The following is a 25,611-nucleotide window of genomic DNA, read 5'->3' on the forward strand; positions in this document are numbered from 1 at the left end:
CTTCTTTTTAAACAGTACCTTTGCTCTTCATTCTTCTAACATTTAGTCTAGACATAATACTTGATCAAAAATGTTGAAATGACTCATAAATTACATGTTTTGGCAATTTGGCTACACACCCTCAATCACTATACATTTGTTCCCAGGTTACTTCCCTTACCAAATAAAGCCCTGGTATTTTGCAGTTCTTGAGTGTTCTCATCCTCCATATAGTGTCTGTGAAGTGATTTACCCTTATTTCCAATATTTATGTTTTTTCCAGACAAATCTGTTATGGTTAAGGAAATTAATACAAGCTCTCTGAATTGAAAACAGATTTTGCTTTCCCACTATGTTAAATTCAGTGGTCTCAAGCAAAGCCATTTTGAATTGTTTTGACCTGAGTTAGGAATCAGAAATTTAGGGATTTTTCTCCATAACGTCTCAGATTAACTGGCAGTTATGGAGTAGTGAGGGAGGTTTACGGTATACACTGAAGGAAATAACTGAGATAGTGTTTTCTATTCATACCTGAAATGCTTTTTTTTTTTTTTTTTTTTAAAAGATTATTTATTTATTTATTTGACAGACAGACAGATCACAAGTAGGCAGAGAGGCAGGCAGAGTGAGAGGGAAGGAAGCAGGCTCCCTGCCAAGCAGAGAGCCCGATGCGGGGCTCGATCCCAGGACCTTGAGACCACGACCTGAGATGAAGGTAAAGGCCTCAACCCACTGAGCCACCCAGGTGCCCCCTGAAATGCTTTTTGAGTTCAAAGTTCAACTAAAAAATATAGTTGTTCCAATTCATTTGGTTAAATACATCCTTTCTAGTTACAGGTGTAACAAAAATTTAATCTATGTCAGTTCACTGCTGGAAAGGTAATTGTAGAAAGACCATGCTGTGCAAAGCAAGGCACATTGTATATATAAATTTTATCATATCTCCTAATAAATGGTGTAAATTGTCTGAATAACTGATGGACACTGCTCACAGATTTTGGACTGAATGTTTTGGGTATTTTAAGACTCTTAGTGGAAGACAAGGTTAAAGTACTGTCAAATATTAATACTGTCACTTTCATTCAGAATCCAATTTCTACTGTGTCTGGGGGTGTGTGAATTAATGACTTCATATCTGAAGCAAGTCATTTAGGCTCTTGAAGGTTCACTCAGAGAAATGGCAATATAATAGAACAGCTTTAAGATGCAAAACAACATAAAAAAAAATTCCCCCAGAATCTTGACCAGCCATGAATTAAAATACAGGTAAAATTAACAGAAACATTTCTCTTTCCCCATCTTATTCAAAAGGTGCCAATTTCAATTTTTAACCTCTTAAGAAACTGTTCTCACTCATCTGACAGTAAGACAAAATTGGGAGGCTCTTGAGAGTTTGTTTTGATTTTTATTACACAACACAGGATGATTCTGTTGTCTTAAAATCACAGGAAATAGATTTCCACCTTCCCCCTTTTTTGATGCCAGAGTTGCATTTCGAATTATTTTGGTACTGATTTAGGGTGAAGTAAAAGAAACCATGGAAGGCAGTGTATGCATGACATAATTATGAAGCTGTTTGGAAGCCAGTAGTAACTTGCTGATTTAGACTGACGAGGCTGTCGTATTCACAATGCTGCTATTACTCACTTTGATATTGAACGTCTACTGTTTACTTAACACCAGAGATAGTTCAAAGCGGTCCCTAAGAATCTTCAATTCCTTTCAGCTTCCTATGATCCAGTAACTTCCCAAAGACTTTGAAGAGAGTGCAGGTCCTTGCTTCCTAGAAATCTTTCCTTTGCACCCAGAAAATGTACACAGTGCAACCCCCTCCGCCTCTTGTGCGGATGTGTGCGTTAGGAATCATGGCTGCTTTAGGCAGTGACGAGTATAAGCTTTTGAGAGTTGCTGAAAATACGTGACAGAACTAATGTTACCTCGCCTTTACAGACTACTCAGGTGAGTCTCCGGAGAGTATACTATTGTATTCCTGGTCCAAATTAAGGTTTGCATGGATATATTTAACTTTGTTTACACATACACGTAAGATTTTTTTCCCCCAAGTCTTTTTGTCAGGCAGGAGGGAACATACACTTAACTTCAATTTTGAGGTAGGTGATAGTAGTGAGAAAAAATACAAGACCCTCTAGGATCCAGCCTCAGTTCACCTTTTTAGGCTTATTGTCTTGATACTCCCCAAGTGGCACAACAAGCTAGATGCTTATAGTTCATAATATACCACTGGTGCTTTTGCATACTGCTCTTAAATTCAGCTTAAGCACTGCTTCTCTGGCAGGAAATTCTTACCTCTAAGGTGTCACCCTTATTTTCTTCTAGAATCCCAGCATTATTTCAGTAATAAGCACTATCACATTGCAGTTTGTATAAGTAATTTCATCTCTCTCATTTACTGCACTGTGAACTACTAGAGGACAGAAGTTATGTACTTGCTTTTCTGTCTTCAGTGCTAAAGTACTACATGTACTCCATAAATGCTTCTTGAAAGAATGGTCAAATGTATAAATTCTATTTACAAAATGCTAGGTCTTTCCCACAAAACTAGGGAGAGAATGTTCATTTTTTGCTTTGTCACTTCATTCTGACCTCTTCTAGGTCCTAAGATAAAATGAGACTGATCTGCCTATTACTAGGGTGAAGGAATCTGTTACAAATTACCTATTACTATTCTTCCCAGTATGAAGGGGCTATTTTGCATTTGAACATGGAAAATGCCTAGCATAGAAGCACAGGTATTTACAAGACACTGGATTTGATTCCAGATTTTTTTTTTAAGACATGCAGGGAATTCAACAGACTAAATGGCTTTTTGACTGACCATCTTTTAAGACTGCCCCAAAAGAAGACCGGTTCCTGCCATGGACACAGCTGAGCCCATTCAGGAACTAAAATATCAGCACCGAACAATTTCCAGGAGAGATGGAATAAAAAAATTCTGGAGCCAGGAAAGAGGTTACGCAGAGTATTCAAACCTTGGTAAGCTGTGGACTTCAGTGCCCACCACCCATCCCTTCCAGCCCTGCAGTAAGTCTCTGTGACAGAGACAGTCCATCTGATGCTAAATTGATCCTTAATTCTCTTCTGCATCCTACCACCCCACCAAGACCACAACAGGAGTATCTGAATATTCTGTGGGCCTAAAACTACCTACGCTGCCTTTTGGGTTAGAGAATAGGATTCAGTGGTAGCTCGTTGAAAAAACTACATTAAAGAAAATGCTAATTGCTTTTCTTCACAGAATCATAGAATCCTTTTCTCTGTGTCCCAAAGAGCTTGTGTTTCAAAAGGTCACAGTGTCTGGGGTCAGAAATGAGCTGCCTCCCACTCTGTTGAGCATCTACACACAGCAAAATTTTTTGTACGTTACCACAGATTTTTCAAAGAAATTATTTCTTCCTCTAGGCTTCTCCAAAATGCCAAATTTAAAGAAATGCCCTAGAACTGATTATCTAGAATATTCTTGCCTTTATTCATACTAGATTTGTGCTAGCATATAAAAGATTAGTTGACATAGCTTTCGGAAAGTCTAGTTGGCAGGAGAGTGGGACAACAGATGGGCTCAGAAACCAGACCCAGAAAGGTGACTTACTCTGCATGTATATGCTGATAAGAGTCCTATTTTTAGGATACCCTGAAAATTCTTGACCTAATGCAAAGCCCAAGAGACAGTTCAGAGTAGGCACAATGATCATAACCTGATTCCCTCTCTAAAGCAAAATATGTAAATTTTGGCCAGAGAGATATGCCAAAAATGTAAAATAAACAATTATATTGATAGCCTATAGCAGCTTTTATCTTTTGTGAAAAAAGCAAGCAATGCTTAACAAGCTTTTCTTATGTTTCCTAGAATTCTTTTCAAGTACTTTAAAGTGGTCTTTAAAAATAGATGGCTTTTAGTTCCAAACGTTGTTTCTACAGAAAGAGCTACTGGCAGCCTCATTTTCAAATAACTCTAAATAGTTTTCTTAAAAAAAGAAAAGGAATTAATAGCTGAGGACAATATCTAACTAGTATTACCTACAATGGGCAATTTTTAGCTAAGATGTTTATGTTCCTTTTAGCTTGAATTTCAGCTGAAACTGAAAAAAATGTTAACTGAACTTTTAATAACGCTCTACTGCAAAATTTTTTAGTCATATTCCAAATGTTTCTCTTGCTTTCATGGAAACTGTTGAAGTTATTTCTTTGTTATCAAAACCCAAAGACACTTATGATGAGCTACATGGATAACAGATCTGAAAACTGTTTATCATCACCTACTGAGTTATTCAGAAGATTCTCGTTCAAGTTGACATATAAAAAGTAAACTAGACACATTAAAGTGCTGTATTTAAAAACACACAAAATACAGTTTGTGTTTTGGGGCAATTAAAGTAAGTGGAGACCTGACACTAAAAAGAATGAAAAACACAAACAGGATTATCATTCTGTAATTGTTCTATTTTGCTATCTTCACTCTAAGTACGCAGTCTTAGAGAATGATAGCCGGTCAAATTTTCAGAGGCTACTATACCAGTCAGTTATTCTAAACTCTTTTATGCTAAATATGAACATCTTCCCAGTACTACTCTTAAGTCTGATCTCATTTATCTTCCTCCTTAAGAACTGCATAGCTTGTTTTAAATAGCTGAGACACCTGTGATACACTAGCGAGTTTGCTTCGAGGTACTCTGTTAATGCTCTGGTGTGACCAGAGGAAAAAGCAAGCATTATTAAATATGAATGCAATCCTTACCAACACAAATTGAACATTTTCCCCAATAAAAAAGCTAGTCCAGAAAAATGTCTCATTCTATAAGGATTTATCATTCCCAAATCACAGTGAAAGAAACTTAGGTCATTTACCAATTTTGTTTCCTATTATGCGCCTTAGAGATACCTCACGAAAAACTGGTATCTGACATACAGAATAACATTTGCAGAATGTTATATTGTAGTGACAGTACTGAGGTTGATTGTTACAGACATATTAAACTCTTTGAGTATTAAATGGTTACATCCTATTTATATAGAACATTGGTCCAATAATAAAAATAGAGAACAGCAGCTGGAAATTTATCTCATTCAATGTTCAAAGATAAAAGGGTTAACCATTCATTCCATTATTTTCTGTAAATAAGTCCTTTCCCATACTGAAATCTGATGGCAATTAAATTCTGATATTCTTCCAAGCTACTGTATGAAGAGAATGCTGAAGGCCATCACTATACAGCATACTGCAACGTAAGGACTCTTCCGTTCACCTATTAAAAAAAAGGGGAGATGTTTATGTTGATTAACTGAATTTAAGTTATCATGGATATGATAAGGTTACTACGGGAGAGGGGTGAGGGGTACATGAGGCTCAAGATAAAGTTCTTAGCTAGGGGGCCCATACATTTGGGGAGATGGGCCAGACAAGCAGTGGCTGCAGCATAAAAGCAAGTACAATACAGAATGAGCTAAATTGTGCTGATTTTTAAAAAAAAAATTTACTTGACAGAGAAAGACACAGGGTGAGAGGGAACACAAGCAAGGGGAGTGGGAGAGGCAGAAGCAGGCTTCCCACCGAGCAGGAAGCCCGATGCAGGGCTCGTTCCCAGGACCCTAAGATCATGACCTGAGCCGAAGGCAGTCATTTAACCGACTGAGCCACCCAGATGCCTCAAGAAAGAGACTCTTAACTATAGAGAGAACAAAGTGATAGTTACCAGAGGGAAGGTGGGTGGGGGGGAATGGGTGAAACAGGTGGTGGGGATTAAAGAGTGTATTTGTCCTGATGAGCATTTCGTGATACATGGAAGTATTGTAATCACTATATTGTATATCTGAAACTAGTATTACACTGTATGTTAACTAACTGCAGTTTAAAGAGAAACTTTGATTACTCTTGGGCTAGAAATGTAGAACTCAAAACAGCCACTTTTATGAGTCAATTTTCACATGTGTTTAAAAGTTGTTTTTACTTGGAGATTTTCCTTTGCCTGAAGTAGAATGGAGTTGAAGCTGTCTTACAAACAGTGACCCTGTGATTTTGAGTTATCCCAAACTCATTTTGTTCTTTCTTGCTTGTCATTTATTGAAGGGCTGCAGAGTTCCACAAAGCACCAGTCACTTATGCTATTTTGAGGGTACATGAGAAAGGAAGAAAGAAGAGGGAGTGATGTGCTACTTCTAGAAATAATCATGGGCATATACCTGGTGTTGTAGTAGAGACTATATATACTCCCCTCACTTGTTTTTCTATGTTTAAAATTAGCTCTCTTGGGGTACCTGGGTGGCTCAGTTAGTTAAGTGTCTACCTTCAGCTCACGTGATCACCCCAGGCTCCTTCTCCCTCTCCTCCCCACTGGTGCTCTCTCTCCCTATCTCTGTCTCTCTCAAATAAAATCTTAAAATAAAATAAAATAAAATTAGTTCCCCTCTAGTAACTAAATTCCTTCAGCAAGGACTGTTTTATTTGGCAAGTTTAATTACCGCTGGAAAATGTCAATCTTGACCATCCTCATCAACTAAAATCCTCAAGGTCATTTTTTCTTTTCAGAGCTTCCTCTCAAAGAGCTCACACAGTTATGTTGTTACTAATTTTACCTTTGTGTCTGCTCAGTAACAATATTCACAGAAGATATACACATATAAGTAGAAGAAACATTCATTGTTTTTCTGAAAGTATTTTTCTGTCCATAGACATTGGGCTGCTTTCTAGCTAAAGGAAAATTTAAAAAGTGAGACAACAGCATTTTCACAATGCTGCTATCTCAAGAGGAAAAAAACAAAACAAAACAATTTAAACTAAAAAATAACCTGGGTCATCATTTTTAACTGATGTTAATTTTTTCGGCAAGTTATCAAACAAAACCAAACCTTATTCAGACATAATTTTCAGGTGGATTTCATAAGCAAGCCAGTCACTCTAATTAGGGCTAGATACTCTAATTGTCCAATATCGTCTTATTAAACACCTAAAAGAAAAAATTAATATTGCCCTCTCCATCTGTTGGATATTAAGTTTTGAGGAAGTTCTTCTTTTCCTCATCTTCCAACTTAGAATGCTATAATTACACATGGGTTTCATTTTCCTGTTTTTGATTTTCTTGAAAGAGACTGCCATGTGGTAGAACTAAACATCTTCAGTTGAACTTGGGTAAGAATGTTACTTCTTGTCTGGTCTTAGGTCTGTTTAAGTGAATGTGAAACAGTTGCTGTAACGTGATGTGTAACATGATAAGATGATTTGGCTGGACCTTTTCCTATTAAAATTGTATCCTTTCTTGGTGGATATATTCTGTGTCAAGATAAGAGAGGAGCATGTGGCTGGGAAATTCTGCCTATCAGCATCAACGTTTTTGGGGCCATTCTGCCAAAATGAAAAGCTACTGCTTTCACATAACTGGCATGAACGAACACTTTAACCGAACCATTTAACGTATGACACTCATACAGTCAAGAGAAAAAATGAAAATAGTAACTGACCAAGCAAAAAGAAAGGCACAATTTATAATTAGACATCAAAATAGATGATATCACAGGAAACCATTAAGAGAGCTACAGACTAGATGCCTTAAACTTTCAGCTATACTTTTAAGTAATGATTGTGAAAAGGGTCACCTGGGTTGGCTACTGAATGAAGCTGTATACACTTCTCTATTTTATTACACAAAATGGATTTAAAATACCTTCACATTTAACTTAAAATCCCTTAATTTAAGTATTTTATTTGTGAATTAGCAACTTCATAATAGTAAGATGAAAGCTCAATCTCCTAACTCTAGACTTCTTATATTTTTACCAGTGAATATTCAGTATTCTTCTGATTCAGAGAATTTTACTGTATTTGAACTGTCCTATTCTTCCATTATGTTCTCGTTTTGTAGTTTACTTGAGGTATTCTTTGCACTCTGTTCCTTGACAATATTATTTCATTTCTTTGGTGACTTGGCTTTGAAACAGTTTGCTTTACACATATTTACATTTACTACTAGCTATCAGAATTAGCCATCAAGGGTGCTCTTCTGTCTCTTGATCTCTTCTTCCTTCTTAGTTATTTTTAAGGTGATTAAGATTTCTACTGTTATTTTAGGCTTTGCAGCTGTTGAGAATGACTGGATGTCAGTTAAGTCTGTACCACAGATCTCTGTAAATCTAGGCTGAGCCCTCTCAACTTTGGCACTACTGACATGTTGGGCTCATTCTATGTGAAGAGCTATTCTGTGCACTTTAATATGTTTAGCAACATCCATGATCTGTACTCAGTATATGTCCCCCCAACTCTAGTGGTGACAACCAAAAATGTCTCCAGACACCATTAAAATGTCCTGATTGATAACAACTTATCTAGGCTATCCCTGGTGCTTTACCTATCTAAAGTCAATGATCTTTTCTACAAAAGAAAGATTCACATGTCAGTCACCCTAAGAGATAATAAGTCCAAAGAACATTGAGGAAGGACAGTTTAACATGTTAAAAGCACAGTGAATTCTCAAGAAGAAGTCTGTTTCAATAATCAATACATTAAGATGAGGGCCTTCACTGAAACTATTTATAGTACACTGTCATTTTCTATAGTAAGACACCTGAAAGACCAACGAATCTTGTGATCTAATCGTAACATATTCTGAAAGGACTTCTATGTAATTTGTGTGAAGCTTACAACTTCACTGTTAATGGGTCTTGCCTAGTATTAAAAGCTCAAAGGAAGAAAACTTGCTCTCTCATAATTATTTATATCCGTGGCTAACAATGTATTTCTAAAATGTTACAAAATCTTAGTTTGTAGTTCTCAATGTTTAATCAATTTTGTTTCCTGTTATGGACCATCTTCTAAATCTTTCACATCTATGATAAATGAATCCAAACGAAAACATAATACTCTGGATGGAACACATTTTATCTAAGGGACATGACTCCTAAATTCCCCCTATTTAAAGCGATCCACTGGGGTAATTCAGGTTGTTATCAGACTAATTATACTGTCAAATACAGCAACTTTTTTTTTTTAAGGAAGTCTTATCTTTATAAAAGAAAATAGTAACATACAAATTAAATATTGGAAGAGTACTAAAACCTAGCTTTTTTTCAGGGGGTCATGTAAATAATTCCAAAGAGGAGAAATATCCATTTTGTTCTGTCCAAGTGGAACAATCACAAATTGCTCTGTAATGCCTTTTTTTTTTTTTTTTTTTTTTTTTTTTGGGAACTAGCTATGTTAAAAAGGGTAAAGTCTATTATAAGAACACTGGTGGATTACATCAGTAAGTACATTTTAATTCATTCACTTGTCAATCATTTCAGTCTCTACTATGAACTAGGCACTCTGCTAAATGTTATATACATATAGGGATGGGCTAAGAGTATATTATTATTTGAACAAAAACATACAATGACACTACTAATTTTACTATGAGAAATTAGAATATAATCATATTTAACTTTAATCAATTAGAACAAAATTCAGTTATGATCACAGGAGTTTGACAGGTGAAACAGTGAATGCTTTCCAAAAGCAACAAATAACATTCTTGGACTTAGCATAGGGGAATAAAGTGATTAATTTTAGACGACTGCTTAGCGGGCCTTCCATTAGATGGAAAATTCATCCTTTTTATCAAAATAGTACCTGTTATACAGAGCAGCATGCTCTATAAGAATGTGTGCATTCTTATAAACTGTACATGTTTGTCTAAAATCTCAACACTAGGAATGCATAGCATTTGATATTTGAATTAGATTTTTCTTGTAGTTTCCATCTTCCTGCTAATTAAGTCTTAATGTGGTATCTACCATGTCTAGTATTAAATAGCATAAGGATAAGAGTGTGGGGGAATTTGACAAACTTTTGCAAAACTGCTCAAAATTGGGAAGCCTGCGGTTTTAAAACAGATGTCTGCCTTCTGTGAATATGGCATAAGTAAACTGCCCAACAATTTACAGCTGAAGATGTGGCGATTATAACAGACACTTACCAATTCTGGCGCATTTCCAAAATATACCCAACAATCTGCATGTAATAAAAAAGGAAATAGTAGCTATTAATTAGTGAGAAAGGTTAATCATTTTCTCAGTAACCTACAGAGCATTCAATACAAACTGGCATTTTTACCTTTTGATACTTCAAAACTGAAATTTGGTATTGAACCACCATTTATGTAGTAAAGTAGGACACACTTGCTTATCAAATGTCAGTGTATATAAACTGTTACAAACTGGAATATATGTCGTATCCTAGGTTAAACGCACAGTAAATTAATACGTGCAGCAAAAATGTGCACAGTGTTTTTTTACTGCAGAACTGACTCAGTCAACTTCAAGTGCTTAATTCTCAAAAGTAGAAAATATATATGCCAATTTACATAAACATTAATTTTGAGAAAATGGTAAATGAACACAGTTGATTTGGGTGTTTTTGCCATTAAAAAATAAAACTTTTTATAGAAAGTAATTTTTTATAAAAATTACTTTTTATAGAATGTAGTTCTATATTTAAAGGATTTATAACCATGAACTCCAGTGATAGCATTTACATAACTATGTCACTCAATAAGGAAGGATATAAAAATAGGTGCCTATGTTTTCAATTTAAGTACAAAATCCTAGTTTAAGGTAGTCTGTGTATGAGTTAACTAAATATGACATTTAAAACACATACATTCTGAAAATAAGAATTAGAATGAAGTGTTCATCACCATTCTTTGCATGAATATACTATGAATTAAATACAAATTATATGCATATACCACTTATTCAGCATGTATAAAAAGTAGAAGATTTAAAACAAAATCAACTGAGTAACTGAGATAGCTAAAAGATATGAAAACATTGTAGACAACTATTTTGTTGCTCTGACAAAAGAGGAGAATTATGAATGGTGTTATACATAGCTACAAATCAAGATAAATTAGTAGTAATTACTGCAGTAGGTTAGGAGTGGTGTAGTAACAAAACTGAAATATGTAAATTCCAGGGAAATTTAGGTTATGCTTTTTTTGGGGGGAGGCCCTAAGAGATGGCTGGCTGATAAATAATAATGAGTGGTTAAGAATGAAAGAAATTACTGGTTCAATTAAGTTCTATATATATTCCTCCTTTGAAATATAACTAAGTTTATTTTGAAGGATGGATATTCTGACAGGTGCAACAATTTTACTATAGGAATAAAAGGACAAAGATCAAAGATATTTTTGAAAATAATATAAGAAAATATAAGGCCCAGACTGTGCCCAAGTTTAATCCTACTTAATTGGCTACATAACTGTAAGCAAATTTTCTCAATAGAAACTCACCCTCATAGGCTTTTTATAAGGATTGATTTCATTATTGCAAAGAAATTCTTCAGAATAGTAACTAATGGGCTGGGTTAACACTGTGTTAACCCACTGTCTTAACTCAGTGGGTTAAGCCTCTGCCTTCAGCTCAGGTCATGATCTCAGGGTCCTGGAATCAAGCCCCACATAGGGCGCTCTGCTCAGCAGGGAGCCTGCTTCCCCCTTCTCTTTGCCCCCCTCTCCACCTACTTGTGATCTGTCAAATAAATAAATAAAATCTTAAAAATATATATATAAAGGCACATGTGATAGTAACTTTAGATGTCACTTAAAATTGGCTTACATATCATCAAAAAAACTGAAGACAATCAGTTAGTCATTTGCAATGCCATGGTTCCTTGATTCTCAAAATCTATTGAGTATAACATGCCCATAGATTTAAAGCTGTGGATGAGGGACCCAGTGGCAGGACACCTGAAGCTCCTCCATGAGAAGCTCAGAGTCCCACAGAACATAATCTAAAACTATAAGATCACAATCAGGATCAGTTCAGGTTTGATAACCTAGAAATAACTCAAAGCATCATTAGGGAATTGTTACAACACCTATACTAAAAACTATATAAATAAAAAAAAAAATTCCCTAACTCAAGCAACTTAGAGATTTATCAGTACTACTTAGGCCTTTCCCTTATATTTCTCTACCTAGACATATTTCTGTAATATGCAAAATGCTATTTATCAAAGATATTTATTTATTTATTGGAGAGAGAAAGTGCATGTGAATGCACAAGTAGGCAGAGTGGCAGGCAGAGGCAGAAGCAGGTTCTCTGCTGCTGAACAGGGAGGCCAGACATGGAGGCTCTATCCTAGGATCCTAGGATCATGACCTGAGTCGAAGTCAGCGACAATCCCAGGATCCTGGGATCATGACCTGAGTTGGAGTCAGCCACTTAACCAACTGGGCCACCCAGGTGCCCCAAATGCTATTTATTAGAACACAGGAACTTTATTAGTTAGGAAAAACCAATACAATTATGCTGCTTGGTTTCTATGGCTATAAGCCAGTAAGTATATATGCTGATAAAGCTAATCAAGTCTATGATAACAGGAAATGAGGCAAAGTAGCAATAATTTATTGCTGATTTTAGTTCTGTATTATTTGAAGCAGCAAAAAAATTGTTATTTTCAAGAGTGAAACTCTACTGTCCAGTTAGCATACACATCTCTACTTAAACATGGGATATTCACTATAATGAAAGGACAGTTTATTATGAGTCTCAAAAGAAAATATACTATAAAAGGACAATGACCCACTAAGAATTGCTCCCAGAGAAAATATTCCTAATGTACGAGTCAAAATGGGGCCTAACATTTATATAAATAGAAGCAAAGTTTTTAAAAAAAGCCTTCAAGCAGCTGACTATATGAGCACATGCTTCAAAGTACAGAAGTAGGCATGCTAGTTCTTTGGTCTTATATGTAGGAGAAATATACTACTACTCAACCTCTACTGTAAGGTTGGCAGCCCTGAGAACTCCTTTTTTAATGTAGCATGTAATGGATGTATTCCTGCTCCCCAAAGAATGAGGAGCAGACTTTTCCACATGCAACCTACTTTATCCGTAACAGCAGCAGCAAAGCATCGATATTCTATTCCATTAACGTGATTGTTTTTATAATGAAATAAACACTTAAATATCTTATTAGGTAGTTACGTATTATATTACAATACCAAGCCAAACATCAATGAGGATGTTTACTGGTTTCTACCATATACTTTAAGTCAATAGGGGTTGCAGAAGGGAAAGAATAAAACCATTTAGTTGCATGGAAAGGCTTCATGCACAACTAAGCAACAAGTAAGATTAAGGAACTTCAACAAAGGAACAAAATACTATGTAATTTCATCTGATTTTAAAAAATGGACATAGTAAGTGAAGACTAAGTGCAAGAGGACTTCAGAGAAAAAAAACGTGATGAAAAGTCAATGTCTACAAAGGAAGAAGGGCATTGTCACAAAAACTGTTGGACAAATAACATCAGCAGTTTGAATAAAATCCCTCAGGCTAACAGAGACAGATGATCAGTATATTAGAACAGGATTAGGGATTTTTAATATTTGAAACTGGTTAGAGGTTCTATTTATGCCTTTATATATATTTCAACAACCCTAGGAAATAACAAGGAAGAAATGGTAACAAAAGCTAAATAATTTAGATGACACAATGTCTGAATAAATGCTAATTATGTCCTCAAAGATAGAATGAAGGTGAAGGAAAAAGCTGAAATTATTACTCTCATAGCTATCACCTTGCCTCTTGCAGATTTTTATTAGTTGAAAAACAGAATTTGACCTTGCAGGATCCTAATTTGGCCCAATACAGGTGCTGGAGATAACTATTCCTATGTGAAGTATATTCTTTCATTCTTTTGTTTCTTAAAATGATTAAGTAGGTATAGGCTTTTATTAAGGAAGGATTAAGACGATTTCTCTTAGAAATTAATAAATACTCAAGGCAAAGAAAATTTACATAGCTTTCATCACATAGTCTCTGGTTTGCTTTTTTTTTAAAATTTATTTATTTATTTGACAAAGAGATCACAAGTAGGCAGAGAGGCAGGCAGAGAGAGAGGAGGAAGCAGGCTCCCTGCTGAGCAGAGAGCCCGATGTGGGGCTCGACCCCAGGACCCCGAGGCCATGACCTGAGCCAAAGGCAGAGGCCCAACCCACTGAACCACCCATGATAACCAACTTGTTTTTTTTTTTTGTTTGTTTGTTTGTTTGTTTGTTTTTTTTTTAAATAACCAGCTTTACTGATTATTGCATAAAAAGTTAAGGCCAAATACGATCTTTGAAAGTGCTAAATTGTATTTCTAATTCCAGATGAAAAAAACCCTGTAATATCTTTTTAAGTGTACTTTTTATAGACACATTTCAGGTCACTTCTGATATTTGTCTTTTTATTTATTAAAAACAGAGAAAATAATGTAGAAAGCTGTTACAAAATGAAGTTATATATAGGAACTAAATTATTTAATGACCTTTATGGTAATTTACCCTCAATGTCTATAGGACCTAATTTGGGTGGTTAAGTATCATTAGTAACATACCCAGTTTTATTTCTGTCCAGGAGGCTGGGTGCCAAGGATCGGATGTAAGCACAGGTACATATAAGCAGCAAGATTACTGTCAACAGACTCTGAAAATTGAAAATGGCAGACTAAAAAGAGAAAAAGAAAAAAATTATTATCACAAGAAAAAGAGCATAGGTAAAAAATGCCAGACAATTCCATATTAAGAATTAAACTTTTGTTTTTCTCAAAGACAAACAGAATGGCATGTCTGTGAACACTTAAAACCCCAAATCATAAAATATTCTGAGAGTGTACTTCCCTCTCCATTCTTTGGGCTAAGGAATGCAGAAGATGTAATAAAAATTCTAAATGTGAGAACTTGAAAACACTACCGAAAATGTCATGGATCCAAAACTAAATCAATATGTAATTAATACAGATGTTTTAGGAGCCCAGACTACTAGGCAGGGCACAGAGTTTACAAGCTCTGAGTTTGGCTCTGAACGGTTAACCTCAGTCTCTCTTTCACATTTGTAAACTGGGTGGAGAGTGGGTATATAAGACTAAATGTTGGCTAAAGTTTCTTTCAATTCTGAAATTGTTAGGATAAGAATGCTTTAAATTTAAGCAATCATGTTCCATGCATTGACTAAACTAAGCTATTAGATTTTGGTGAAGGAAAACCACTTGCTCATTTACTGTTCATTCTTTAAAACTTACTTAACAAATTTAACACAGGTATCCCAGGAAATCCGTTTTCCAGTAAAGGAAAACTGAGGTGGGCTCAGTCTATTCAAAATTCAGTTGAAGCATTATCTTTCCCAGGAAGTCTCCTTGAACCCACTGGCCTCCCCCTTTCCTTTTTTTCATATAGAACTCTCCTTTCTGTTCTCACAGGAACTGTTAAACATTTTATAATGCTCATCCCTGAAAGTAGACAACATCTCATCAGGTATCTGACTGTGTACCTATCACACAGGAGACCAGAAGTAATGGCTTAAAAACTAAAACAATTTTTTAAAAGTGCAGGAATAGCACTATATATAGTAATATAAGAATAATACTTCCATTACAAAGGTAGATAAAATGTATCAATCTCACACAGTACCTAGCAATATGCTTATTTAGTAAACTCAGAAGGCCCTCCTATGGTGTCAGAAGTTAGACGAAGAGTAAGAGCTGCAAAATGTGGGGTGCCTGGGTGGCTCAGTGGGTTAAAGTCTCTGCCTTCGGCTCAGGTCATGATCCCAGGACCCTGGGATAGGGCTCTCTGCTCAGCCAGGAGCCTGCTTCCTCCACTCTCTCTGCCTACTTGTGGTCTCTATCTGTCAAATAAATAAATAAAATCTAAAAAAAAAAAAAAGTTGCAAAATGTTTTGAGAAAGGCAAAACTGTTACTTTCAAAGAAACAATTGTTAAGTGCTCCCTGAAAAGCCCAAAAGAATCTAGTGAAAACCAATCACACACAATAAGGGAATTGAGTAAGGTGGCTGGGTACATAAGTAAAATAATTTAAATCAACAGCGTTCAGAATGACATTACCAACCGCCTGAAAGACATAATGGAAAAAATGTTTCTATTTACAGTAGCAACTAGAACAAAAAGCTGATGTATCTAAGAATAAGCTTAACAAGAAACGCAGCACTGATATTAAAGAACAAAACTGACTAAACATTTAAATGTACTGAAAAACCTTAAAGTAGAATGGAGTGGGATACCATGTTCTTATATTGGAAAGCAAAATTATAAAGCTAATCTATAAATTTAAAGTTGACAATACCAACCAATTATTTTTGAAATACACAACTGATTTTGAAGTTCATATGAAAAAAGAAATAAGCAGTAACAGCCAAGAGAATCTTAAAACAAGAACTAGCCTTGTCAGAAACTCAATATTTTTTAACCTGTTATATATTTTTATGATAAATATTTATAAACTATTCAAAATATTAAGAAATTACACATGCCATTCATCAATATTCTTAAAGGCAAAAAGAAAAAATGCCTTCGTACAATTCTAAGCAGTGGGGAGAACAGCACACAAAATTTCATAATCAACATATCTTCAGCTGTGTAAACCTTTATGTAAACAAGAAGGAAGAAAGCACTGATTATCTTTGGAAAGTTTTTAGCCCAATTCTTTTTTTTTTTTTTTTTTAAAGATTTTATTTATTTATTTGACAGACAGAGATCACAAGTAGGCAGAGAGGCAGGCAGAGAGAGAGAGGAGGAAGCAGGCTCCCCGCTGAGCAGAGAGCCCGATGTGGGGCTCGATCCCAGGACGCTGAGATCATGACCTGAGCCGAAGGCAGCGGCTTAACCCACTGAGCCACCCAGGCGCCCCAATTTTAGCCCAATTCTTAACTCTTTTGGATTTCTCAGATTTCCTAAATGTTATTTTTATGGTCTGAAAATATAAAATTTATTTGTAATTACTATTTAAATAGTTAGTTTGTATGCAAATCACTTCTTCATGGATATACAAAGGATATATTTTAGTATGTCTTGGTTTCTTATTGAACTGGATTTTAATTTTACATTTATGAGAGTAAGTGATGCCAATTTTATAACCTGAAAAAAACCAATAAATGAACTCTAAAGGTACATTCTATATAGAAAAGACAGTATTTCACAATGTTTATCTTTCAAAGATATTCTGAACATGTATGTGAGTATATTGATACAGTATTTGATAACAACCTCATGAAATACAAAGTACAGATTTCTTTTCAGTCAACATAACTAAACACATTTATTATCCACTCTTTCGGGAGCAGGAGGCTAGACACAGGATTAAAAAAGTACATAGCAGGATTCCTTCCCTCTAGGAGTCTATAGCTAATGACAATAACTGATATTCACTGGAGGCTTGTTGGGATTATTTTGTTTATCCTCATATATTTGAGTTAGATGTTATTAATACCTGTATTTTATATATGAGACAACTGAGGCATACAACAGTTATAAGCAAGTTAGAACAGGATATACATTCAAAAAGTAACTAGCAATTCTTTGTAGCATGTATTAAGCAGCAACTGAGCCATACTGGCAAAAAAAAATGCTGTTTTCATAAAGAAAAGTCAAGAAAAGCTTCAAGGAGAAAGCAAGGACTAAGAAAGGGCACAATTAGACTGACAATAGAGAACAGGCTCCCAACGAGACAAAAGCATGGAAAACATCCTCACAGAATTAGGAATTTGCATGTTTAAGGAATAATGAGCAGGCTTACTATATCAAGCAAAGGACTGTTGTAGTAGAGTGGCTGGAAAATCAATTTACAAAGTAGGTTTATCATGTTCCTAATGGAGTATCTAAATTTCACGATTTTTGCATTGTGTACTTTTTCTCTCCCTGAATGTTGTAGTGAAAAAAAAAATGCTTAAATGATAGGATGTCTGGGATTGGTTTCTAAATAATCCATTGTGTGTGGTGGGAGGTGTGGGGTTGAAGAAACACTGAGGATGTGAGGCTTCATTATACTCTTCTTTCTACCTTTCTATGTTTGAATTTTTATATAATAGAAGAATTTAAGAGGCACTTAGAGACATGCCCATTATTACAGAAGTGGGGTGTGTATATATACATTTGTGTGTGAAACCATTTATAAAGGAAAACCCATTTATAAGTGTGCAATATATGATACATACAACTTTGTTTCTGGGGTTTATAGACCCTAAAATTTAAACAAATAATCTTAGGTGGTAAAGGCTTTTAGATGTACTCAGACTCTGACAAAACAAGAATGTTTCAAAGCTACAGACATTAGCCTACCATTTCTTACCCTACCTAAGCATTCCTTTTAATGCTTAGCATCTGTTGTCTGCTGATATAAACTTTTCATCTCAGGTTGAAAGGAAACAGATGTTCATGTTCTTGTAGAAAAATAATTGGGATTTTCAATAGGAAAATGATATTAAAAAGGAAGAAGCTAAGAAAAAAAGTAAGCAAATCCGATCACAAAATAGAGGAAAAGATGATTAATAAAAGGTGATACAGGAGGTAAAATTCACTTAATGTTTAATTTTTTTTCAGATCATGAAATCTTTTTTAGACCTAGCTACTACTCTTGACTTCCTGATACGCTTCAGATAATTAGTGCTATTTTACTAAATAAATTATCAAAACCAGAAGGAAATCAACTTGATGAGTCCCTTTGCATAATCATTCTGAAATAAATCACAATTTGTTAGGCCTTCTGAAATAATGATAATTCACTTTCATCTGGCCACCACTGCAGCAGATGAAATAATTTATCAATGAAAAGGTGAAGATTCGTTGATGCAAAGCTTAGTGCTGAAACAAGAAATTACTTGTGATGTTAATACATCTTTTTAAAAATTCCTTATTCAAGTCAATTTGAAGTTAGGAATATTTATTGCAAATTCAATTTTTATCATTTTACCTAAGATACAATTTCCTGTTTCAGCCATAAGTGAATATTCAAACTATTAAGTTTGGATATAAGGCAAGAATTCAGTGTAAGGTTTTGTTTTAAATGTATATATAAAAATAGTTTAAGAAACCATCTGAAACATTAGGAATAGAGAGAAAAACAGGGGAAAGGTCCCAGCAGTATAAAGGCACAAAGAACCAATGAGAAAGGCAGCAGAAATATACATATTAATATGCTGAACAGTTGTTTGGAGTGCTCAGTGATTGGTTGCTAACTGCACTTAATCTATAGAAAAGCCTAAGCCTTCCGTTAGTCCTGGATCACTTGAGCTCGATATAGCTTATACATTTATTTTTAGCACTATCAAAATAAACTGTTTAACCAATTGCTGATTAAGGGCCTTCTTCATGCACAACACTGTATGGGAGCTTCAAATGTTGGCTGCATCTTATGTGGAAGTAACTGACGTATTAATTCCTCCAGTTTAACTGAAACTCACTTTAAAAGAAGAGCTGAATACCAAAGACTTAGAATTTTTAAAACTCCAAATAGTAACAATTTTACTTGTTTTAAAACTTGCTGCTTTTTACACACAACTAGTCATTTATCACTCTCAAGAGGTGGAAGGAGACCCAGAAATGATATTCCTGACCTACTTGTGATAAAAATTATACAGTACTGCAAAAGTGGGTCAGCATTTTATCATTTACAAATCTAGGTCAGGCCAGCATTTTCCAACAAGTTTGTACTTGTAAATTTATACGTATCACTATTTTCTCTTAAACTGGAACACATGGAAATGCAGGGATAAATGAAGCCTGTAAATAAATATGCAAACCCCCCCACTTGCCCAAGATAAGTAATCACAGGTGATTAATAGTATTTCCATTAACACACAGAAATACTGACGTTTATTAGCACGTAGTTCAACCTTGGTTGCTTACTGTAAGGTAGCACTTACTGTAAGGTAGGCAAATTCTCTTGGTATAATTCAAAACCAAGAAATTGATTATTTTGAATTATTTCAGGATTTCTTGGTTTTGAATAATTTCAGGATTACTTGATGTTTTAATGTTAAGAACCTGTCTCCTTAACATCAGTGGTCACTATGCACTTGCATAATTTAGGAAATACATCAATATACATATATGCCCTTGGATAAATCTGCACCTCTAAATTATCAGTTTAATTTAATTTCACTTGTAAAATGAGGAGCTGGACTAAATACCCATTTGATCTCATTGGTCCTATTTCAAAAATGTAGACCTTTTCTACTTAACCTTTCCACTTAAAGAACTTTCATGGCTGTGAGGAAAGGTACAGTTTAGAGCAGAAGCACCTCAATTCTGTTCTCCATTGGTAACACAGGTGGTCATTTGCACTTATTTTCATCTCACTGTCATGGTATCTATAATTCATTTGCCATGTTTGTGTTGCTTAGTTCCAGAGTGGTTTTATAGATACCAGAGATCTAAACATAAGCAACAAGGGGATCAAAGGTGTTAATTGGAGAAAGCATACATAGAATCATGCTAAGCAGTAGACTTTTAAAAAAAAAAAAAAGCAGTAAATGATTTACATGTTCTTGATAATTTGATAGGACAAAAGTATCCAAAGGCCAAAGTGCAAATCCTGTTATGAAGAAAAGTGTCCTGACCATACAGTCAGAAATGACAAAAACTGATAAAAGGGAAAAACTTTTCAATAGTTGGAGTCAAATGTGGTCTGAAGCCTGGCTGTTCGTAAGAATGACTTGAAGCTTTTGGGCGCCTGGGTGGCTCAGTTGGTTAAGTGTCTGCCTTCGGCTCAGGTCATGATCCCAGAGTTCTGGAATGGAGTCCTGCGTTGTTGGGCGCCCTCTCTTTGCCCCTCCCCCTACTCATTCTCACAATCTTTCTCTCTAAAATAATAAGTAAATAAAATCTTAAAAAAAAATTACTTGGAGCTTATAAAAACTATTGCTGCTCAGAAATTTGGACAGAACTGGGCAGGACTCTCTTTCCCCAGACGTAGAGTCATCTGAGTACTAACTCTAGCTGTCATTGTAATGTAGAAGATATTAGAAGACCTGGTCTCTAGAAAGCTCCAGCTAGAGAGGGAAGAAATAATGTATTGCTGTTTTTGTTTGTTTGTTTTTTGTGGTAAGTGCTATGGCTGGAGGTACATTGGAGGTATATACTGGGATATGGATGCCCAAATAGAGACCCAGGAGAAGAAAACAGATGGGGTAGGGAGGGATTTTTGGGAAGAGATAAAACTTGAGATAAATTTTTAAGGATATTAAAAGGGAGAAAAAGGCATTCTGAAGTTTTGAAAAATTAATGTTCATCTTAAACACAGTATCAGTCTTGCTAGTAGCTAGTTTGAAGAAGCTAAGATGATGAAAATAAATCTCTGACATGTACTATGAGTAGAATGATTAAACTTCAGCATCTAGGAAGATCTGCAAGAATTAAGAGTGACAATTTCTAGGGGCACCAGGCTGGCTCAGTCATTAGAGCATGTGACTCTTGTTGCAGGTAGACATTATTAAAAAAAAAAAAAAGAGAGAGAGAGAGAAAAGAAAAAGGAGAAGAACAAGTAACAGCATCTATTCTTTTTCAAATGAAAAAGGAATCAAATTCTCTAAATAAGTAACAGTTTTCTAATGACACTCTAAGAGCACATGTACTCATCGGGTTGTGGTAGCTAGGCTAAGATGCTGGAGTATATTCTTGACTAAGAATAGACTGCCGTTTTCTCACTAAGTTCTCCAGGAAAGACGCTGTGACTTGCGTGCCATCTATAATCAAAGTACTAGGCCTAAAGCAACAAATAATGAGTTTTCAATTAAATGCCTAAAGGTTTAGTGCTGTATGGGGTTCTGCAGGAACCTCTGGAAACATAAGCTCAGTAGCTTTCATTCCACAATAACTTTTTGGGGGTTCATGGTTGTTTTTGATACTATAATAAAGGCATGCATCCTTTCTCCAGAAATATGCTCATAAATGCAACATCTGGCCCTTGCATTTCATTAAGTTCACCGGGTGTAGAGGCTGTTGGCATTTACCATAACAAAGGCAAAAGGGCTTGAGACAACTTGGGAGATTTCACTATTACTACCACTACATTTGTCCTCTGGCCATGCTGATTTTACCTTTTTTCTCTGCCTGGAGATCCAGGCATTTCTTTTGAAAACTTTTTATGACTCATTTTAAATTTTCCGAAGAGGCCCAAACTATCAAAGGAATCTGCAATAACACAAAATAATACACACAACCTTAAAAATTTGTGGGGAAGGCAGGTCCGAGGTCAAACACCACCTTAAGTACATTCGTAGAAGGAAAACCACTTCTCCAGAGATCGCCAATAAGTAAAACCTACAGTGTGTAAAGCAGGAGGAGCCTGAAAGGTCACTACCTCAACAGACCCCAATTAAGATGTGGAGCTTGGGGTTTGGACCAACAGTGAAACACCTGGACCAGGCCCGTAGAGACGTCAGAGAACGCGAAATAATCCGCGCAAACTGAAGCTCCATGCCTCCAGGAGCCAGTGACCAGAAAGCGTCTGTATACACGACTGAGTTAAGGCAACCAGCGCAGTTCTTCGAAACAAGTCAGAAAGGGGGACTGTGCAGAAGGCGCTGGGACCTGCGACCGCGGGATCTCTCTGGGGGCGATGGGCCCTGGTTCGCCCCGGTTCTCCCTGGCTGGGCGTGCAGGGGCCACATGGTTCCCGGCCCTGAGCATCTTCCCAGCCGCGGCAGAATCAAGGTCGTGGCAGGGGTCCCTGGCCCGCGCACCCAGGGCCGCCGCCCAACCCTCCAGCCCTAGCTCGCGCCCGGAGCCCCGTCACCAAGCTCGGCTGCGACCCCACCGCCCCAATTCTTACCATAGTGAGGCCGGCGAAGCCCCAGCCACATCACCCTTCCGGGCCCAGAGCGGAAGAGGCGTGCACGCCCCGCCTGCCCTTCTCGCTCCCTCCCCGCATCCGGTTGGGCCTGTCAGGGTCCCTCCTCCCGAGCCGCGCGACCCGGACACCAGGATAGGCTCCTCACGACCGGAAAAGGCAGGAGCTAAAAGACGTCATGCGTCCGGGCGGAAGTGGACCACACTCTCATTGGCTGCGGGACGTCTGTCTGTGGGAGCGGGCCTTTTGGAGGAGACCGGAAGTGGAGGCACTGAGAGGTAGGGTGCGGAAGTGGGAGCTGCGTAGTTTAGTAAGTTAGGAATAGTAATGGTCCTCTGTGCTGTCCTTTGTTTGTTTGTTTGTTTCTCACTTTCTTTTTTAGTTCCCTATTATTTCCCTCTAGAATTCCTCAGTGCATGATTTTTCCCAGCTCGGAGCCCCCTCAATGTGTTGATGCACTCTCGGGGACGCCTGGTTCTCTCAACGTAGGCGCAGGGTGTGCACCTGCTACGCCCCCCGTTCGGCTTCTCCCTTTGCACCCGAGGGATTCTGTAGAATGCAGAGCGCCTTTGCAGTGCCCTTGTGTCTGTTGTGGAAGTCGGAAGGCATTGGAATCCGGGAGGGTTGTGTTGAGTAGGCTGTGGGACACTTCGGACGCTGGCCTTGCCTGTCTCCCAGTCCCTCGCTCTTTGTAAACTGTCCGTTGGTTTCACCTGGAGCCTGAAGCCGACTAGGCCCTTTGGAGTAAGAAACTTGGTGTAGTAACAAAGGGAAGGAAACTGCCCTTTCCTGAGTTGAGTGGTTGCACAGGTATTCTAGAGAAGTGTTCCATCACGGAAAGGAATCGCATGCCAACTTTCTCTTTAATCAGTGTATTTAGCTTCTTTTAGTTTGGATAATCCCATTAGGTGAAGCTTTATTTTCCACCCGTTTTTGTCTTTGCATAACCCAAATGGAGAAACAAGAGTTTTGATGTATTCAGTTCGCATAGTTCTTGGGAACCCAATATATGGTTTTCAAATTAAAATGATACTGCCTTTTTTACCAGTAGTCAGCCTCCCTCATCCCCCGTCCTCTCTTTTTACTTTATATCTAGTGTTGATAATGGTTTCCTTTTGCATGATTTCCTTTTTTAAAATTCACTGATGGGCACATATATTAAAAGATAATGGTTTTACTTAACTGCTTGTTTTCTCGAATCCCCAAATAGCCACCAGCAGTTTAAGATTAAGGCTCTTTGGGTGCTCGTGTTTGTCTTTGTCCTTCTTCTCCCCCGTATTTTTTATATTCTTTCCCCTGTGGCTCTTAGATTAAGACCCACATTTGACCTGCATGTTGTTTCTTTTAATTTTAAGAAATGCTTCTCTTAACTTTTCTCCACTTCTCCATTTCTTCACTTCTTCATTTATTGCTCTTCTGAACAAAAATTCTCTAAGGATTTTATATTCCAAATCCCCATTCCTCTTTTTCTGTACTTTTTTTGAGATCATTCCAGCACGGCTTTTGGTCCCACCCGTCCCCCCCAAACCTCTTCTTAGTGTCACCAGTGGTTTCCAGGTGTTAATCATTCCGTCTTTTTTGTATTTGAACTATCAGCAGACTTTGACGTAGTTAATCCCTTCCTTCTTCATGATGTATTTTCTTCACTTCATTTCTAGGACATCACACTCTTGGTTTTCCTTCTACCTTATTGGTTCCTTTTGTCTTCTTCTGTTCTTCTTGATTTCTTATTGCTAAGTGTTCCAGGGCTTCAATCTTTGCTTTTCTTCTTTTCTTCTTTTTACACTTCGTTTTAATTATATCATCGAGTCTTAATGACTTTAAATAACCTTGAGTATACTGAAGGCTCCCGAATTCATATTCTTAGTTCCCTCTCTTTCTGAATTCCAGACATTAATACTAGAAGAAACTGGGTGAGATGTATATGGGAACTCTGTGTTATCTTTGCAACTTTCCTGTAAATTCATTATTACTCCAAAATAAAAAGTTTATTAGAAGAAATGTAACATTACTTCTTTGCGTAAAACCATTTTATGACTTCTCATTTGATTCATTTTAAAAGCTAACAACTTGACATGGGCCTACAAAGCTCTACATGATCTGTTTTCCTATTACCTCCCTGACTTCAGCCCTTTGTATGCTCTCCCCTCACTCTGTCTTAGCCATATTGGCTTCCTTGTTTCTTTTTCTTTTTATTTATTTATTTATTTATTTTTAACGATTTTATTTATTTATTTGACGGACAGAGATCACAAGTAGGCAGAGAGGCAGGCAGAGAGAGAAGGGGGAAGCAAGCTCCCAGCTGAGCAGAGAGCCCGATGCGGGGCTCGATCCCAGGACCCTGAGATTATGACCTGAGTCAAAGGCAAAGGCTTAACCCACTGAGCCACCCAGGCGCCCCAGCTTCCTTGTTTCTTAAGCCCACTTCTGCCTTAGGGCCTTTGCACTGGCTGCTTCATCTGCTTGGAATGATTTTTCCCAGACATCCTACAACTGATCTTCATGTATGTGCTCAAACATCACCTTTTCAATAAAGCCTACCTCACCCTCCCTACTTAAAATTGCAGGTTTGCAACTATACCCTTTCCCTCACTGGCCTCTGTACTCCCAGTTTTCTCTATCCTGTCTAATCTTCTCCCTTGACTCTAGCACTTATCACCATACTATATATTTTACATATTATGTGTTTTTTTTCATTGTTGGTCTCCAAAGGAAAGAGTTGTTATCTGTTTTGTTTCCTTATGATAAATTCTAAAGCTCTATCTTTTGATATAGAAGTGCACATGTTTTGGTTGAGTGAATGAATTTGATTTGGTATTTGAATTTAGTCATCCTTGATTTATAGTCATTGTGAAACATTGAATTGTTTATGGTTTCCAGGTATTATGCAGTTTCTTGCCTCCAAGCCTAAGCTCATGCAGGGTCTTCTGCATGGGGTGCCTTTTCTTATCTCTTTCCTTTTTACCTTTTAAGATTCTTATCAGGTGTAACTCAGGGAAGCCTTCCCTGAAATGTT

General features: G+C 36.8%; 2 protein-coding genes and 1 non-coding gene across 13 annotated transcripts in view; 1 reads left to right on the forward strand and 2 right to left on the reverse strand.

The window, feature by feature from the left end:
• Nucleotides 1-1,364: 1,364 nt before the first annotated feature.
• Nucleotides 1,365-22,699, reverse strand: TMEM167A (transmembrane protein 167A). The gene is made up of 4 exons (XM_059175409.1): nt 22,578-22,699; nt 14,351-14,460; nt 9,939-9,973; nt 1,365-5,240 (listed from the first exon to the last, which is right to left on the reverse strand). The coding sequence occupies exons 1-4, from the start codon at nt 22,578-22,580 to the stop codon at nt 5,170-5,172; spliced, it is 219 nt and encodes a 72-aa protein (XP_059031392.1). The 5' UTR covers nt 22,581-22,699; the 3' UTR covers nt 1,365-5,169.
• LOC131832921 (small nucleolar RNA U109) lies at nt 12,715-12,849 on the reverse strand. Its single transcript, XR_009354263.1, has one exon. It is a non-coding gene; the product is annotated as a small nucleolar RNA U109 (small nucleolar RNA).
• A 78-nt stretch (nt 22,700-22,777) lies between the features above and the next one.
• The window catches only part of XRCC4 (X-ray repair cross complementing 4), a 317,602-nt gene continuing 314,768 nt past the window's right edge, over nt 22,778-25,611 (forward strand). For 5 of the 11 annotated variants that reach the window (XR_009354044.1, XM_059175401.1, XM_059175400.1 and 2 more), the window contains exon 1: nt 22,779-22,873. The gene's annotated coding sequence lies outside the window, so the exon portion shown is untranslated. The other 6 variants (XR_009354045.1, XM_059175403.1, XM_059175399.1 and 3 more) reach the window with 5 other exon arrangements.

Source organism: Mustela lutreola, chromosome 5, assembly GCF_030435805.1.
Source record: "Mustela lutreola isolate mMusLut2 chromosome 5, mMusLut2.pri, whole genome shotgun sequence".
NCBI classification, from domain to species: domain Eukaryota; kingdom Metazoa; phylum Chordata; class Mammalia; order Carnivora; family Mustelidae; genus Mustela; species Mustela lutreola.